Source organism: Micromesistius poutassou (assembly GCF_964030765.1).
Source record: "Micromesistius poutassou genome assembly, chromosome: 3".
Lineage (NCBI taxonomy): Eukaryota > Metazoa > Chordata > Actinopteri > Gadiformes > Gadidae > Micromesistius > Micromesistius poutassou.
Window position 1 is genome coordinate 10,906,145 of NC_140273.1, and position 19,644 is coordinate 10,925,788.

Genomic DNA, 19,644 nt, shown 5'->3' on the forward strand with positions numbered 1-19,644 from the left:
GTCTGAGAACCCGACGCAGTCGTTTGAGATTCATAATATCATCCGGAGGCGCAAACAGCTTTTGACCATGATAATATATATTATATTATATAGATATCTAAATATAATATGATATTAGATATAGAGCTCCAGGACTCCCGCTGGAGCACCCAGAGTGTTCAGTGTTCCACTGTAAACACTAGCGCATGGTACCGTGGCCGCAAGCTGCTCAGGGCCACACCCCCACCCTCCACCTTGACCCGCCTCTAAAAACGGCACGTTTGTGGAGAGCTCATGTGGAACTGGCTCGTAGTGGCTGTAACTCTGCACCAAGGCTGAATTTCTTGAACGTCTTCAAGTACTGTATTAGGGGCTAAAGCATCCATAAAATTGCATGCCATGGGACCTTTAAGTCATGAGTGATGACTAATTTTCCCATTGAACAAAAACTTCTGTTGATTTATTTATGATTAGATTATTAATGTTTTATTGAATTATTATATATGTTTATTGATGTATATCTATATTGAGATGTATTTTCATAAGGGTTAGCAATCGATCAACATGGATCACCAGCCTACTATCTGGATGGAAATGGCTTCATGATGGCTCATCAACAGCCAACCTCCAGCTTCCGCATGTCCCTACAGACATCTACAAGGCTGCCATGCTATGCTGCCATCAGGGGAAAAACAGACAAACTAGTTTGATTTGAATGTTGATTCGATATTACATTGGCAGACGAGATCAAAGCCCTGAAGGGCTGTGTTCCTCTAACAGCCTCTCCCATACCTCTTTGATCTCCTTCTGCTGGTGTGTCTGGGGGTCATGGTGGAGTGTAAACACTTTCTTTTTCATTTTCTCTTTCCTGTGTCCACGTCCCGCTCTTCCATGAGTGTTTCCTCTGGCGGACTGAGCGCTACTTTAGGACTCTCAAGACATCTGTAGGAAGTCCATATGCTTTGACTTGCAGTTTGTTTTCTTAAACAGCGCTTTAGATGTTTTCCGATAAAAACAAATACTTGTTGCAATGATCCATCCATCCACCATCCATTTCATCATCCACCTCTCCATACATCTGACATCTGCCATAACTGACAGCGGCCAGACCTGCAAATAACGTACTACAACTGTGATTAAATGAGCCCTTTGATATCCAAATAATATAACTTAGAATGTGCTTGTGTGCTTGTGCGAATTGTGTTTGTTTGTATAGAAATGAGTGTGTGTGTGTGTGTGTGTGTGTGTGTGTGTGTGTGTGTGTGTGTGTGTGTGTGTGTGTGTGTGTGTGTGTGTGTGTGTGTGTGTGTGTGTGTGCGTGTGTGTGTGAGAGAGAGCGCGAGAGAGAGAGAGTGGCACAGATGCATTTGGAGCAATTTTCCATTTTGCCAATGCTACAAGGGTTTTCTTCCACGCCCATCAAAAAGCCATTAATACATTTGGTTCGTAAAGGTTGACGAGTTAAGGAAAAACGATGGGTCGATCAGAGAGAACGGCAGGGGTTGCTTCATTAATTCGCCTACTGAGAAGCGGGTATGCTCTGTTGACCACCAAAGCGCGTTCCCTATCATGCCGTGTGCGCGCACAGGGAGGATGGAAGGCTATAAGTGCGCTCTGGGCGTGTGAAATGTGCCGGGTTGCGCTCCGATCCAGCCGTACAAATAGGTGCACCATATTTATACGGCAGCCTTTCAATTCTGAAAACAAGCGAACGACTTCTAGGATGTTCTTGGAAAGCGAACGTACTGCAAACATATTTGGAGAGAGGGGTAAGTCTTTTTTTATTTGATTGAATTTAATCTTCGTATCTTAATTGGCCTTTAGGATATCCCATCCCATCATGTCTTTAATAATAATAACTACGTTTATTTTCAGTAAGATAGTGAAAATAACTGTTTGGGGCGTTACATTGTAAGTATTGCATGTTGCACAACTAAATCAAATTGTCCGCCTTTTTTTTTTTGATTGCAACGTTCCCGTTAATCGTGCCAATAAATCCCCATTAGTATTAACTCTAGTGTGAAGGAAGGAGGGAATGGGAGAGAGAAGGAGGAAGGGAGGGAGAGATTAATTAAACAACTTTTATTTATTTACTTTTAATTTATTATTATTTATTTTCTCTCTCCCTTGCTCTGCAGCGCATATACACCCCCCGCCGGGGGGGGGGGGGGGGTCGGAGGTGGGGGCGGGGGGTGTATATGCGCTGCAGAGCAAGGGAGAGAGAAAATAAATAATAATAAATTAAAAGTAAATAAATAAAAGTTGTTTAATTAATCTCTCCCTCCCTTCCTCCTTCTCTCTCCCATTCCCTCCTTCCTTCACACTAGAGTTAATACTAATTGAGCTCTCTACCAAAAGCCCCCCCCTCCCCCCCCCCAATCCACCCTGAACACACCTGCTTTCACACAATTAGAGACCACACGCTCACACATACACACACCGGTACACCTCAATTGCTCTCTGTGTGGCTGCAGAGTGGGGGGCTTTTAATATTAATTGTGCGTCAAGCAGTGCATTGTGGGAAGCTAATGAGTGTGTATGTGTTGTTGTTTTTTCATCTGGGCAATTTGGGACATGATTAAACAAATTTGTTTTGATTAAGCGATTGTTGCGCCATAGTGCTGCATGATGTATCGGAGTGTGTGGGGGTGTGTGTCTGGACATGCATGTGTGTGTGCGGGTGTGTAAGGGGGTTTGTGAGTGTGTGTGTGTGTGTGTGTGTGTGTGTGTGTGTGTGTGTGTGTGTGTGTGTGTGTGCGTGTGTGTGTGCATGTGTAGCCTTGTCTTTTGTTGGTTTTACTAACATGACCTTAAAATTCCAGCCTTTCAGCTGCTTTGATTAGGTTCACACCTTTCTGGCAAAGTCATTCACAGTGTGTTCACATGTTCTTTGTGTATCTGTTCCTTTCTCCTGCTCAACCACTTCCATTTTAACCCCCAGCTGACAACCCGCTATGTGAATATCTTGTAATGACTGAACTCATTGATTCAATTATGCAAGTTGAGATCAGCATTTATCCAAATAACCCCCTCAAGCATAACTATTAGGATCAGAGTAGACTGTTCCTAGATTAAAATAAGTCGTTTTAATCAGTGGTGGGGTTGTGGCCCCTTTTTTGTCTTTGTTCAAGACTGGAGAAAAAGATTTTTGAGAATCCCAAAACTCCAAACTCTAAAACCTCAGCTTTAGAAATCTTGAAAGAACTGGAAAGAACTCTAGAACTCAAACTCTTAGAACTGTTAACTCTTGAACTCTTGACCTCTTGCACCTCTTTAACTCCGGCTATACATTTCTGGAGTCAAACTTATCCATTCTTTTATGAAATCTGGGTACCAACACAACCGTTGAGGCATGAATTAATCCAATATCACAACCGTTACAGTGTGTAATATACAGCGTTCTGTAATATAATCAATGTATTGATCATATTAATATATTGATTATATGTATTGATTACAGCATCAATACATTGATGCTGTAATGGTTGTGATTGTGATTTAATTCATGCTGTGTATCATTTGTGATGGTGAATTAATTCCTGCTGTAACAGTTGAGAGTGTGAACTAATCCATGCTGTCACAGATGAACTTTGACAGCATGGATTAGTTCACCCTCTCAACACTTACAGCATGAAATCATTAGAGGCTTTAAATATTTAACCAGAGCCAATGTGACCCTGTGCTCCTATGAAGACTGATATATGTATATAACCAAGTGAAGCCCCTGGGACAAGGGGGGGGGGGGTGAGACTGATCGCCCATATGTAGACATACATGTCTACATATTTTTTTCTCTCATCCATGCATGAATGTTGAGAACAGTTGTGTTTATATTGATAATGAATTATTTATTTTAAAGCAAACCATTATTCATCCAGTTCGATTGATTTTTGTTATTCAATTAATTGAATCAATGCAATGGGCTCTGCAGCTTTGTGTGCTTACCTATAGGTATATACACACGTGCGCACGCAAGCACACACACACACACACACACACACACACACACACACACACACACACACACAATGGTGCCTTGAACGGAGAAGGAGGGTGAGGAGGTGAGGAGGGGGGATACCAGGGGGGGATACCAGCGTTCAGCCTGTCTCTTGTTGGACACATCCAGACCCCCGTATCTCTGTGACCACACTCCCCCACCTATCACCAGCCCTCCCTGGGATAAAGGCCCAGCGCAGCAGCACACAAAAGGGCTGATGGAGTGTGGGGCGGGAGATTGGCCATTGCTGTGAGTGTCAGGTGGGAGGTGTGGGGGGGGGGTGCTATTGTCTTGAGGTGGAATCGGTTGGGTATCTCGGGGAAAAAATAGGGCAGGATTCACACACATTAACATTACACTGTGAACACTATCATGTTCACACACACACACTCACAGACACACACTATCATGCTCTCTCACACACACACACACACACACACACACACACACACACACAATCAAGCTAACAGAGACACACAATCATAATCACAAACACACCCACAATCATGCCGACACACACACATACACACAATCATACTCTCACACACACACACACACACACACACACATGAACACACACACAAGGATGAAATATACACACATACACACAGGCCATAGGGAAGTTCGGGAAGACTCGTGAATGGCCCACCCATTTGTGATGTCAGGATTGACTGCATAGTCCTCGGCCCAGCTCTTGCACAGAGCACAGAGCACACCCCCCCACCCCCTGCCCGCAAACAGGTAGTATCACAGATGGTATCTCCCAACTAACCTCTTTGCTCCCATTTGTGGTAATGTGGTATCTGTAGGGTGGCCATATTGTGGGCACATTTTCAGACCCCCAAGCAGGTATGAAGCACATGTATCCACGCACACATATAAGCAATATTTCTTCGTTCAAATATGTGTTCTATATTTCGACAGCCATCACTGATACAGAGTGTCTGGTCAGTTCCTCCACTCTGCAGTAAATACGAAAAAAACATTATCATTTTTTTATTGCTGATAATTCTTGGGACACTTGACGCCCAGCTTGAAACCGGAACATTCCCGAAAAACCACCTTGTCACACACACACACACACGCACATGCACATGCTGCACACATACACATAAACATATACGCCACACACACACACACACACACACACACACACACACACACACACAAGCATGCCTAGAGTGCATCCAAAACACTTGAAGGCTGACAGTCTGTTTCCAGGCAGTATTCTCAGAACAACAGCAAATTACAGATAATCACCTGCAGTGTTTTCAAGATGTTAACCAGAGTGCGATGTTGTTTCACTCTAGCCCCTCCACAGCCCTGGAGTCTCTGTTGATTATATACACAGTTGGGATGACTGCAGTGCTCTGCCGTTTGGACCTAATGGCTTGTTTTTTTGTTTGTTTTCGCTCCGCTGAGACGTCGCCACTCCAACCACTTCCACCAAGAGATTTCATTAGTGTTCACACTTGCTTTTGTTCAGACTACATTGGATCTCAATGGCTTCCGGAGAAGTTTTGCAAGCAAACCTATGATTGCTCCTTTCAAACTGAAAAAAATGTTATGAGATCGTAAATGCAGAGGTTACAACAGCAAATTACAGAAAATATATATAAACAGTGCAAGTCAACATACAGTATAAAGTAGAAAAATAAGGTCCAAAGTAATTGTTAGCATAATGTGAACCATAATGATTGTGGATCCTTGTCCAGACGGTCTGGAACCCTTCAAAGATGGCAGAGCAACTGCATTAAGATCCTGAACATTTTCAACTGAATTAATAATTGGAACGATTCAACGAGCTATTCATACTTATTGAATTCTAAGAAATTTATTACGAACATGTTGAGAAACAAAACACAAAGGAAACAACAAAGATTCCAGCCACCTCTATTTTGCCACTAATTCTGACCTTGTTTACTTAATACATCAATATCTTTCAGGATCTCCCAGCCGTCAGGGCTGGAGAGGCTGGTAATCCTATGTGTGATCCTATATATATCCTATATATGAGCCTATATGTGCCTATATGTGCTGCTGCTGATGGAGGTTGTGTTTGCATGAGGACACTCCAGCGGGCGTACACACTCCTGCTTAAGCTGCTATCCCTTGGAAATAAGACAGCTTGATGGAGAGGCCACCCAACCAACCAACCATAGGTGGAGTTGAAACAATATGAATACTATCTATCCTGCCTTATATTACGTATATTCCTTTACACGTTCATATATTATCTATATAGTTATCTTTTATATAGGAATACACTAAAATAATATAAATTGGATCATTTTTTTTGCTCTACAAAAAGATATCTTGGTTAATGATCAGACAGACAAAGGCATATTCTATTGCTTTCTCCTTATTTCTTTCAGTTTTCTTCCTTCCTTAAACCCCCTCCTTGCTCTGTCTACTCAGACCCATATACCCAAGATGAAGTGGTGGCGTCTTGGTGTTGCTCTAATTCATCTTCATGGCAGCTTAATGACGGCCGAGGCTGTTGAGAGCACGCTCTGTGTTCTAACTGTAGGTCAACACTCCTAATTAAGCGGCCATTTTGTTCCTACACTATTAAGTTAGTGGCTTGGTAAACAACTCCTGTACTTGCACTCATACTGTTTAATGCCTTTCATCTTTCCCCCTTACGTTTCCTTCATTTGAGAGTGCTTGGTTGTTTCCCCCAGCCGAGTCTTACTCATTGCTGTGCCATAAGACAGCAATATTTCTGTCTTTCACTACGGTATTTCTTGCACAAGGCACTCTCGCTACAACCAGAATTGATTCCCCTTCCCTGGGAACCCAAAACTACCAGTTACAGATGACCTGTAGAGGGCAGTTTGAGTCTATATTTACAACTTTTTAAACATCTACATTTTAAAACGTGCATTTAAATTGAGATGGAGGCCAGGATCAAATATCTTTACTACAGTATGTAACCCACTTCATAGCTTTTCATCTCAAATAAGTCATTTTACTATTTGGTTTTCCTTTAAATCCAACGTGTCTGTCCCTAATGGCAGGTCTGATGGCGAGGCTCTCTTAGGTGTCCTGCTCCGTCATCTATCCCCCCTATGGAGCTGATCCAGGCCTCCTCCCCCCAGCCGGCCACAGCTGGCTGCTGGGGCGGTGGATCCATGGCGTCCCTCTCCCCATCCCTCCTCCCCCCCTCTGCAGCACCACCCCACCCGGACGGCTCCGCCCTACCCAACATCACCTGCTGGAACTGGACCCAGCCGGGCCTGGACGACGGTGGGACGGCCCCCGACCCTCCCGGGTTCCTCCCCACCGTGGCCGCCATCATCATCCCCGTCATCTACGCGGCGGTGTGTGCCGTGGGCCTGGTGGGCAACACGCTGGTCATCTACGTGGTGCTGCGCTACACACGCTCCGAGTCCGTCACCAACATCTACATCCTCAACTTGGCCATCGCCGACGAGCTCTTCATGCTGGGGCTTCCCTTCCTGGCCGCCCAGAACGCCCTGCTCTCCTGGCCCTTTGGCACGCTGGTGTGCCGGGTGGTGATGACGGTGGACGCCATCAACCAGTTCACCAGCATCTTCTGCCTGACGGTGATGTCCATCGACCGCTACCTGGCCGTGGTGCACCCCATCCGCTCGGCGGGCTGGCGGAGGCCGCGCGTGGCCCGGATGGTCAACGGCACGGTGTGGGCCATGTCCTTTGTGGTGGTGCTGCCCGTGGTGGCCTTCGCCGACGTGCTGAAGGACGACGGCAACTGTAGCATCGTGTGGCCGGAGCCGGCCGAGGTGTGGAAGGCCTCGTTCATCGTCTACACGTCCACCGTGGGGTTCCTCTGCCCCCTGCTGGTCATCTGCCTGTGCTACCTGCTCATTGTCGTCAAGGTAACGGTGTTGGGTTTTTTTGTAGCGGAGGAAGCGACTTCCAGATAATTGTTTTGGATGCATGTCATATAAATATATGGTGCTGTAGCTCTAGATCGAAGAGAGGGCACACTTCTATACCATTTGGGAGGATTCTATTGCACCTGTGATTGACAACCATGTTGGATACCCTGAAACGATCACAAAAAAAATGCATGTAAGATTGTAAGATATTAGCTGGGAGCTGTCTATATTCAAAATGGTCTCATACAGAGGCCGGAACCTAGTGAACTCAAATGAGGTATTCTCACAGCGTATTTCACTCACTGAAAGCTGACAGATTGCAATGCCTTTTCGAACAAATTACACTTAATAATAGCTCTTAAATCTTACCTAAAGCACCTTTAAGGAGCAGGTATGCGGTTAGGGCATCAAGCACTACCAGTGCTTCAGAATTGAGATCAGAGAACTCTGTGCACTTGTTTAAATGTGTTTCTTCCTTTGTGCATTCAAAGGAAGAGATGAGAGAGATGTTATGTTATGTTATTTACATTTTTATCCCCTGTCCGTTTTGTTCTGTGTATTCACTACCTTGTCTTTTCTGTGTAGGAAAACACATTTCCTTGATTTGAAACACACCAATATCATTAACACCATTTCTAAACTCCTTAATCTCTATATTTCTGAGTGACATTTTGCATGTTTTACTATAAAATATAAGAGGCTGAAAGTGATTCTCCCTGCTGTCCAATTTTAAATCCTCAAGCCTAATAATGTGTAGGCCTGATAGCCCCTACCAACTCCGTAACGGGATAAAAACATCTGCAAAAGGCCAGTGAAACAGTAATACATTTCACAGAGCTAATCTAGGCTGCTTGTCTCTTTCTAAAAAAGGTGCGGAGCTCAGGTAAGCGGGTGCGCGTCACTTCCTCCCGGCGCAGGAAGTCCGAGCGTAAGATCACGCGCATGGTGGTGGTGGTGGTGGCGGTGTTCGTGCTGTGCTGGCTGCCCTTCTACGTCCTCAACATCGTCAACCTGCTGGTGGTCTTGCCGGGGGACTTCCGGGGTCTCTACTTCTTCGTGGTGGTGCTGTCCTACGCCAACAGCTGCGCCAACCCCATCCTGTACGGCTTCTTGTCCGACAACTTCAAGCGGGGCTTCCGCAAGGCGCTGTGCCGCAGTTCGCGGCGGGTGGAGAACCAGGGGGAGAGGGTGGTGCTCGGGGACGTGGAGCTACGCCGTCCCACAGAGGAGTGGGCCGGTGCTGCGCTGCCCCAGCCAAACGGAAACCACGTGGGGGCCGAGGTGGTGCACCATGGCTGCCCTGAAGAGGAGAAAGAGGAGGAGGAGGAGGAGGAGGAGGAGGAGGAGGAGAACAGGGATGAGGGGCAGGATGATGATGATGATGATGATGATGGTGGTACAGGGACGAGTGGGGCGTGCATGGCTGTAAGGAAGAGTAAGGAGGGTGAAGGAGTGGGGAAGTCTAGATCAGAGGGGTCCCTTGGGGTCCAGCGAGGGGGGGATGGGCTGGTGCTGGGGCCCACTGAGGCAGGGTGCACTCTGGGTAATAGAGGTCAGGTCACCAGCTCAACTTTGCAGGACACCATGAACCAGAGTGCAATGCTGGAGGTCAGCTATCTGTGATGAAATGATCCATAATCAGTGACACGTTCTAGTCCTGCTCACTGAGAGGTGAATGTCTTCAAAGTGCTCTCTGGGACCACAGGACTGCTGCAAATCTGCTGCCGATAGTTTGGGATCTGGACGCCACTTTGGGTTGCGTTGCCTAGAATGCAAGGAGGTCGAGGGAGAATGCAGACTTACGGCATACGGCAGTGTGAAACGGGGTACTTTGAAGGATTGCAGGTGGTGCCCAGAAAATGTCTGAAAGGAAGGAGAAAGAGGGAAAATCTGTGGCTAAAACATATCTACATGTCTTTATATTGATATAAGTATTAGATACTTCAGACTTCAGATCATCCTAAGAAGGGAAGTGAAAAGCCTAATCAATTGATTCCTTACCCAAAATGTTTTGTGCTGATCAACGGGTTACATGGCTGAGAAATATCTTTGAGGGGGTTCATTATAAAAAAGAACCACTGGCCTAAGAGAACAGGCGACAAAGACAAACAAACTGCCAATTGAGTTGTAGCAGAACAAAAGTGTAGGAAGTTGGGCAAAAAAGGTGAGGAAGCGCTAGAGTCGTTTTAGTATTTGGCGCTAGATCATGCGTTTGAATGTAAATTGTACAATGGAAAACAAGAAACTACAGGGACATACTGGGTCCAGAGTGTGTGATGGTGGAAGGTTTATTTATGTTGCTGGTTTCAGTCTTGGAAGGCAGATGGAAAATATCAAACAATATGACCAAACCTAATTCATATTTAATTATTTTGTTCTAAACATGCAAATATGGATATTGTTTGCTAGGCAGGTTAGTAAGACACATTTTTTATTTATTTATGTTTTAAGAAAGTTTAGTTTGGATTAGGGTTATTATGTCTTCTCAGGTAAAAAAAAAGGGTAAAACAACAATCAATGTCACTAGCACTAACTAAGCTAATTCAGTCTTATATCCCTAGACTTCTAAAATCATATTTTTTCTTATTGTTTGGTAAATGCCCAAAGTTCAATTTGTTTTACAAAATCCTAAAAAAATACATTTGTTGATCTAGTTATATAATATGTCAATGTGGTAAACTATGTTGTGCAATGTTAAAGACTTATGTGGACAAAACTGTTCCAGTACAAGGCACTGGCTTTGTGTGTTTGCTGTTCTGTATGCCTTGTCATCGTGATGTATCTTATAAGTATATACAAAGTACACACTGTCCCCTTATCGTTGAATACATCATTTAGAAAAAAAGGCTTTTCAGCTCAGCAGGGGCAACAGATAACACAAGTCCACCCTTGTTGTTGTAAAATGATCTGTCTTACACATAATGAAAAAACCAGCGGGGATTTTTTATTGTGCAAATTAATCTGATAAACCAATGCTGCCCCCTACAGTTCAAAAGGCAACATGGGGGTAACAGAAATGAAGAAAATTACATTTGAACATTTCACATTAAGGAAAATGTGATCCACAGTCCCAATCCAACGTCTGAAAACCGACACCGGTCGATGTGTGTTGTGATGTCATTTGCAGGGTTCCTTTGTATATATCAGTCCATGGTTTCCATGGGAACGTGTCTTCTCCCCCATTATTCCGGCACGACGTCCCGGATCCACTTCAGGTAGGGTGGGTTGCCCTGCTCGATGGGTAGGCTGATCACCTCTGCCACCTCATAGGGGTGGTTCGCTCTGGAACCCACACACACACAAACAATTACACACACACACACACACACACACACACACACACACACACACACACACACACACACACACACACACACACACACACACACACACATACACACACACACACACACACACACACACACACACACACACAGTCTAGAGTCTAGTTCAACTGGCAGACTAGCTGGCAGGGTTAGGGGTTTGAGTCCTACTCCCAATAATGTATGCAATCGACTTTCAAAAGTAAGACGAAATTGGCGCAAACGTGCATCACCCAGGTGGGTGCTACACACTGGTAGGGAGATGCAATATCCCCCACTCTGTAAAAGGCTCTGGGCTACTTGAAATGTGTCATTAAATAATTACTATTAATGTATACAGGGAATAAAACTTACCGCACATATTCGGTGAGATCAGGCACCTTGGAACTCCTCGTTTTTATCATCTAAAACACACATCAGCCATGGGTGAACGTCCATAAAACTACTTTTTAAATAAGTCCTCAGGGTTTTAGATGTATTTAAAGGTCCCATGGCATGAAAAATTCACTTTATGAGGTTTTCTAACATTGAGTTGAGTTCCCCTACCCTCCCTATGGTCCCCCAGTAGCTAAAAATTGCATTAGGTGTAAACCGAGAAGTAGGTATCTTGCTACGTCTTTGAAAAAAGGATCACTGAAACGCGTCGATTTGTGAGCTGGCCCCATATGACATCATATGGGGCCATTTGGCCCGCCAATGAGACAATGAGCTAGGGCCGTGTGTGTGTGTGTGTGTGTGTGTGTGTGTGTGTGTGTGTGTGTGTTGTGTGTGTGTGTGTGTGTGTGAATACACACACTGTAACGCAAGTGTTCTTTGTTATTTTGATAACCGTTCTGCTGTTGGTGCTGCTTATGGTGCATAACACGCAACACAATAGCGCAAGCTTGCATAAAGCTCCCATTTGGTGAAAAGACTAGCTGCGTCGGGTTCTCTGAGGTCTCTGGTATTTCCACAACGAGAGTCGTAGTGCGGGTTATCTCGGCCATTGTTGAGAAGGAATTGGGAACCGCAACATGGAGGAGAAAAGGATTGTTGCCCAGGATTGTCCACCGGAGCCCCGCTGCCCGCTGAACGCTGCCCGTTGCCCGGGGTTGTCTCCCGGGGTTGTCTCCCGCTGGAGCTCGGTGGCCGGGGCTCCGGTGCCCACGGCAGCAGGCAGCGGGGCTCCGGCAGGAGACAACCCCGGGCAACGGGCAGTGTTCAGCGGGCTGCCCTCTGCCGCGGTAGCGGCCCGCTGGAGCCCCGCTGCCGCTGACAGCCCCGGGGAACAATCCCTTTCTCCTCCATGTCGCGGTTCAATCTGTACTTAATATTGACGTGGAAGTGGAAGAACCAGAGGCGTCTGAGAACCCGACGCAGTCATTTGAGATTCATAATATCATCTGGAGGCGCAAACAGCTTTTGACCATGATAATATATATTATATTATATAGATATCTAAATATAATATGATATTATTTAGATATAGAGCTCCAGGACTCCCGCCGGAGCATCCAGAGTGTTCAGCGTTCCACTGTAAACACTATCGCATGCATGGTATCTACACATTTTTAAAGTACAAATTTAATGACTTTCAAGACCTTTTCAAGACCTCTAAAAGGAAAATTTAATACCAATACCGCTGCAAAAAAATCGAGACTATACACTATATACTCTGTTCATTATGAGTTTTATTCAGTTTGAGTAACGAATAGTAACGACCATGGGCGTCACCATAATATAATTGGGGGGGGGACACGTCCCCCCCACCCTTGAAAAAAAGTTGTTTCGACCCCCCCACATTTGCCATCAAAAATACTAGTGCATGACTGGTCTACTAGTCCAGCGTTCTTTCCATCGCTTCACAATCAAATCCGTTCCACTTTATCAGTAGGGGGAATACCCATATAAATAGAAATCCACTCCGAAGCCGACCGAAGCAAGCCTATGTTGAGAGTCGGATCAACGACAGCGACACGAGATGGACATAAGGACTTTTTTTTCGAGGAAGAGGAAAGTAAGCCAGAGTTGCCCAAGTTTTCCATTGAATGGCCAAACAGCTAAATTGCGTTCTTCCATGGCCAAACACAGCCAGCTTTTCTGATAAGAATGTTAGCACCCTCATGAGACATTCTCTGGCATTAGCAATATTCAAAGTCACAAATATCAAATATTTGTGCCTAATAGCATACTTTGTTGTATAAAAAACCTAGCCTATATATCATCAAGGTATATGAATTTTTAATACATTTCATAATGTAAATATGAGCATTAAAGCTCAATAGCTTCCAGGTCATGTGACCTATTGGCTCAAAATGAGTGTAGGACAGTAGATCTACACTGCTGTATGAGACACACCTCTTTTTATAGCATTTTACTTCCCCTTATATTTTTTATGAATTATTAGTACATTTCATAATGTAAATATGAGCATTCCTTCCAGGTAATGTGACCTATTGGCTCAAAATTAGTGCAGGATCATACTTGTTTTATGAGACACAACTCTTACTTCATTTTTTTTTAAATCAAATGTTAACACTTCATATTTTTTAAATAAACGTTTAATACATTTAATACCCACGTTTTATTTTGAAAACCGGAAGTTTCCACACGCTGCAGTAAACTAGCGCTGCAAAGTATTTGCCATAAAGTCAGCAATAAGGGCGCACTGGAAAATTTTGGAGCGGCTGGCTTGACCACGCGAAAACGAGGGACGGCTAGCTTGACCGCAGTGTTTGTTTAGATCCCGCTAGTTGGATACATTGCATTCTTTCGTAGTGGCGACTTCTCGACTGCAAGGGAAGCTCGGCTTCACCTACAATTTCGAAAATTAAATGGTCAGATATATACTGTTGTGTTAACATTTCATTGACTAAAAATGCGTTAGAACACGTCCATCTCGAAGACGAGTCCGTTCAGAATCAGCTGCTTATCGCAGGTCGACTGACTCGATTTCCTTCTCACTTACGTGTTTAATTTGCGTGTTTAGACAGATAGGCGCGCACACACGCGCACCAAGCATCACCCGCATTCATTCATTCTATTAAATACTCACTCGCGGTAAAACTGTTTTCTCACGATCAAATACTCTTCAATCCTAAAAGTAATGGGCTTGTACACGATGTCTGGGTCAAGAACATATGTGTTTGCCGTACGGTGTTTGCAGATGCATTGATTTAAAAGTACAACTTACCGCTGTATCAGCTGTTCTTTCCCAAATCATTTAACCAATCATTTACCCTAAAACTAGATTTTGTTTTGGAAGCCTGGAATATACTTTGCTCGAATGTATTATTGTTATTATTATTATTTAAACGCATGGCATAGCCTACTATACTTCATTCATGTTCATTCATGCAGGGAAAAAAAAAGTTTCCACAATCCACACGCTATTTCTATGCAGTTTCACACGTATGAATAATCTTTGACATCATAATATTTAACATGCAAGTGTAGTGGTGCCTGGTTGCTGCGGAGGAAAATCAGCTTTGCGCCAGGTGCAAACTAGCAACGACACATGCGTCGGTGTAGAAAGTCAATTGCGCCGGGCGCAAGATAGGGCCCTTCTTCTGTTTGGCGCACATGGCTAATTTGCATACGCGCACAGGACTGTCGGAATGGGAACACGTCGGACTGGCAGCATTACGGGGGCGCGATTACGGGCTGGCGGAGTTACATTTAAAAATCGCGTTCAAGTAAAAATAAATAAGAAAAACGTAACCAATTTGTGGCGCTCGTTGTTCAATCTGTGGCGCAGCGCCACACATTGGCCTATGTGTGGAAAACACTGCACGGCCATCACACATGTGCTCATTCGGAGCATTGTAAATCATTTATTGTTTCATTGTTGTAGCCAGTTCATTTATGTAATAAATTAACAATGCGATCGGGATTTTTGACGTGGGGGGGGGGGAGCGATCAGGATTGTTATTGTTGTTGGATGTGTGGCGTGTGTGTAAGCAGGCAAAAGCGTGTGTCACACGGTGAACCCGTGAGAGTTACGGTGAACCCAGCTCTGCTTCAACTTTATAAAAAAAAAAAACGTTCATACTCCGCGTACCACTAGAGAACGCTCCACCGTTTGAGAACCACTGTTCTAGCGTATCGGTTTGACCAACCGGATATTGTAGGTTGTAAAATGAAACGTAAAACTGAACAAATATACAAGATACAAAAATAGAAATGAAACAAAATACACCCGCTCATTAATTCTCCCCCCGATTAAATTTAATGCCGCCCACCCAATAATTCCAGACTTTTTAAGACATTTAAGGCCTTGAATATGGAAACTTAAATTCAATGACTTTTAATACTTTTCAAGATCCGCGGCAACCCTGATCGCATGGTACCGTGGCCGCAAGCTGCTCAGGGCCACACCCCCACCCTCCACCTTGACCCGCCTCTAAAAACGGCACGTTTGTGGAGAGCTCATTGTGGCTCGTAGGACTGGCTCGTAGTGGCTGTAACTCTGCACCAAGGCTGAATTTCTTGAACGTCTTCAAGTACTGTATTAGGGGCCCACTAACACCTATATTAAAGCATCCATAAAATAGCATGCCATGGGAGCTTTAACGAAGAACACATGGGATATATTCTGGACCAAAAGAGACCTTCATTTGAAGTGTTGAGTACATCGACAACATTTATACAAAGTTAATACTTAATTTTAAATTATATGGAATTAAGATACCCTCTTTAGTCCAGCAGGCTACATTTCCAACATATTTACCAAAGAAATACAGCCCCCTAATTTGAGTACTACAACTTGTGGTAGAGCTAGTGGTTCTATGAACATCTTTACTGTACCGATAGCGATATATTGTTTCACTTCTTATGACAAATGTACTTATTGTAAGTCGCTTTGGATAAAAGCGTCTGCTAAATGCCCTAAATGTAAATGTAAATGTAAATGTAAGCTAGTGGAAAAACTAGGAGTACCCACTAACCAGGAGCACCTCGCTGTCCTCCTGTATCTTGCCCTGCCACTCGTACCTGTGGGAGGGAAGGAGAACACCTCATCTTAAAGGGATAGATCAGGATTTTGGACATCAGGTCTTATTTCCAAGTGAGCCAGTGTGTTATTTATCATTGGAGACCGTTTAACACTTTTCCTTCAGTCCTTCTAGTTGCAGAAATGTATGTATGTATGTATGTATTTTAAAGTTTTGAATATACCCCTCCTCATCCTGGAAGAAATTAAATCTTTTTTCACCCAAAACTTCTACAAAACCTGCTTTGATATACTGTCAGCTGACATTCTTCCATATGTTTTTGTTATCGAGTCTGGTTTGTTTGTCCGAGTTTGTCATGGTAACGGCGGGGGGCGTGACTTAGCAACAGGTCAATTGGGCAAAAAAACAGTTATAAAGCACACCTATGTTCCAACCCATGCAAATTCCCCTCCTTTCCTTAGTACTTTCTGCTCATAAATAACCTTGTTCAGCCTTGATAACTCTCAATATATTTACATATTTAATTTGTTCGTTCACACAATGTAAAAATACAAATTACATTTGTAGTTCTTTGGGGAAATTGCGGAGAATGAGAATATTTTAAAGTTTCCTGGTAACATCTTCCAAGGGATGACATATGAACCCAAATATCTACATCATTAGCATAACCAGTAGGGACAAAAGCATCAAACTTTCAGTCAGTCAAATCGATTACAAAAGCCACAGTGGAATGCAGAGAGTAACCGACTAGCCTATTAGGCTCTGGTATCCACGGCAACGGACAGACGCTCCACACTTACACAGATGTGATGGCCGGGATGATGTTGACACAGGCAGCTAGTTTCTTCTCCACGATGCCCCTGTGTGGAGGACAGAGGCACAGAATGACACCAGCACATACAACCAATGCTTATGTTCACACGGTCAACGGCAAACACTAATGTGTTAATGCAAACCTTGAAGAGGATTTCAGGCCATAAAAAATATTTCTTTCTAAGCAGCTAGGTTGTTCAGCAGAAGCAGAACCATTACATTTTTACGGCTACTCCATTTTTCTTGGATTAGAGTGTCAGTGTGCTAAATAACTAAATAATACCGTTAGTTATACATCATCGCAATTGAATGCAGCAGTGTTATCTGAAGAATCTCCAAACTAGAACGAAAGACCATCTAGAACTCTGGAGAACCAAAGAGCCTCTCCGACAGGCGTCCCGGGGGCCTCACCTGGCCAGGTCCTTGGCCACCTTATCGTTGGGGCAGGTGACGAATGCTGCGGAGTGCATGCCAGGCGTGTACGTCTCGGATGCCATGGAAAATGCTCTCAGTCCCACCGTTCGCAGGACCTGGTACATCAACAGGCCCAGTGGTACTGTCTGGGGCCGCCGCCGGAGAGAAACTGTCAGTTATGGCTCTATAAATGTATGGCCTGACAGAGTCATTCCCAGCCGGGGGGGAAGGCCTACCCGTACCCTTGGTTGGGTATGTTGGGCAGGGTCAAGAGGGCATTGGTAAAGATTTTTTACACCAACGATACAAACATGATGTCTGTAAAATAGCATTTTATTGAATTAGTGAAATATGATAACTTTAATCAATACATTTAAGAACAGAAATAGAAAAGTACACCTCGTTCTTTTTTTTCTTCTTATTTAAATGTTTAGGCCACTACAATTTTAAGAGGGGAAATTCGTTTGGGATGAAACATGATGATGATGTTGTGAGGGTACGGGCGATGACACACACAGATCAGATTGTCTCAAATGGTTGGGAAGACAAAGGACTATGGACAATAAGCACATCCACTGACCAAGCAGAGAGTTCTCAGAGATACGCCCACCGAGGTTCCTCTTAGCCCGGGGAGACCAGAGCGCATCGCCAGGACGAAGCAGACCTACAGACTATCGACACCTCAGTCAGTCCTACCATACACTGCATAGGCCACTGCAGTGGCCTATGCAATTGGAAATTGGATGTGTGGCGTGTGTGCGCGTGTAAGCAGGCAAAATCGTGTGTCACACGGTGAAACCGTGAGAGTTGGCAGCTCTGCAAACGTCTCTAACATGCAAGTTTGTTAATAAATAGCAATACTACTTGCTAGTTCACTCTAGCCAAGATTATTTTGCAGACGTTTGAAACTAATATTAGTCGATTATAACATAACTGCTGGTAACATAAACAATCTCAATGTGGGTGTGGGATGTACCTTTGTGAGTCCGGCAGGACCGAAGATTTACAGAATGATGTAAACATGCACAATTGCCGTAAACGACAGAAGCAGCTGTTTCAAGTTGTCGTAAAAATGTTGGACCAGCCACAGCGTCATAAATCGTCATAAAACATAAAATACCTCTTCTTCGACCTAATACACAACAATATGATTTTTTTTTTTACTGTAAAATGTATTGTAACACATGCTTATCAATCGTAGGCCATTCAATAATAAAAGTGAGGAAAAAAATCAAACAATATAAAACATTATCATTAACATTCCCTCCCTTTCCACCAGAGGGCAACAAAGGCCGCATTGCAAAGATGTTGACATTCTTTGTCATATATATTAATATATTAGGGGTATTTCCAAAGAATTTCATACAGATTTAGAAAAAAAAGGTAAAAAAAAGTATGAAAAATGTGTGAATTGTTTAAGAGCTTAGACAGGACCAAATAGCATCTTTAAAAGTGCATAGCCAATTACTTAAGTCGAAAATTACAGTTTTACAAATTACACTGATATGAATGTGTGTTGGGTTGGTTGTTTGGATGTTATGTGGATGTTATCAAAGAGAGTGGCTCTATGATTCACATGGGTACACACACAAACATACACACATGCACATACACACACACACACACACACACACACACACACACACACACACACACACACACACACACACACACACACACACACACACCTGCAGACACACACATGCACGCACGCACACAGTCACACACAAACACACACATGCACGCATGCATGCACACATACAGGCACACACCAACACAGACACAGGCACGCACACACAAAAACATGTACACACACAAACATACACACTCACACACTCACACACATAAACACACAGAGGCACTCAGAGGCTGATAGATTGAGCTGTGGCAGGGCTGCACATTAAGACATGACAAGATGGACGAGCTAGGCCTGTCACAGAGAGAGAGTGAGAGAGAGAAGAGAGAGAGAGAGAGAGAGAGAGAGAGAGAGGGAAAGAGTGAGAGAAGAAGAGAGAGAGGTAGAGTGTGATAAAGAGAGGGGGCGAGTGACAGAGAGAGACAGATAGAGAGAAGGAGAGAGATAGAGAGAGAGAATGTGGGAGAGGGAGATAGAGAGAGAGTATGCAGGAGAATGAGAGAGAGATGAGATGAAGAGAAGTAGAGAGTGGGACATTGAGAGAGAGAGAGGGGGCGAGAGACAGAGAGAGAGAGCGACGCGGTGGAGGGAGGGGGTGTCTGCAGGGGGGGGGATGGTTCCCATGGAAACTGTGTAATCAGCACATCTGTATGTGTTGGGCTCTGTCCTGTTTCATCCGCATCGCACT

General features: G+C 44.1%; 2 protein-coding genes across 4 annotated transcripts; one reads left to right on the forward strand and one right to left on the reverse strand.

The window, feature by feature from the left end:
- Positions 1-7,047: 7,047 nt before the first annotated feature.
- Positions 7,048-9,462, forward strand: sst3b (somatostatin receptor 3b; the record flags this gene model as incomplete). The annotated part of the gene is made up of 3 exons (XM_084465947.1): positions 7,048-7,836; positions 8,710-9,123; positions 9,331-9,462. The coding sequence occupies 3 exons, from the start codon at positions 7,048-7,050 to the stop codon at positions 9,460-9,462; spliced, it is 1,335 nt and encodes a 444-aa protein (XP_084322073.1).
- A 640-nt stretch (positions 9,463-10,102) lies between these two features.
- On the reverse strand, positions 10,103-18,362 carry LOC311341252 (protein CutA homolog). 3 transcript variants are annotated; one of them, XM_084466149.1, is made up of 7 exons: positions 18,297-18,354; positions 17,901-17,991; positions 17,318-17,466; positions 16,894-16,953; positions 16,088-16,133; positions 11,517-11,566; positions 10,103-11,121 (listed from the first exon to the last, which is right to left on the reverse strand). In XM_084466149.1, exons 2-7 carry the CDS (start codon positions 17,964-17,966, stop codon positions 11,022-11,024), a joined length of 471 nt encoding a protein of 156 aa, XP_084322275.1. In that variant the 5' UTR covers positions 17,967-17,991; positions 18,297-18,354; the 3' UTR covers positions 10,103-11,021. The 3 variants fall into 3 exon arrangements, with proteins under 3 accessions (XP_084322275.1, XP_084322276.1, XP_084322277.1); XM_084466150.1 differs by having other exon boundaries at positions 17,901-17,984; positions 18,297-18,305; XM_084466151.1 differs by lacking the exon at positions 17,901-17,991 and having other exon boundaries at positions 18,297-18,362.
- Positions 18,363-19,644: the final 1,282 nt, after the last annotated feature.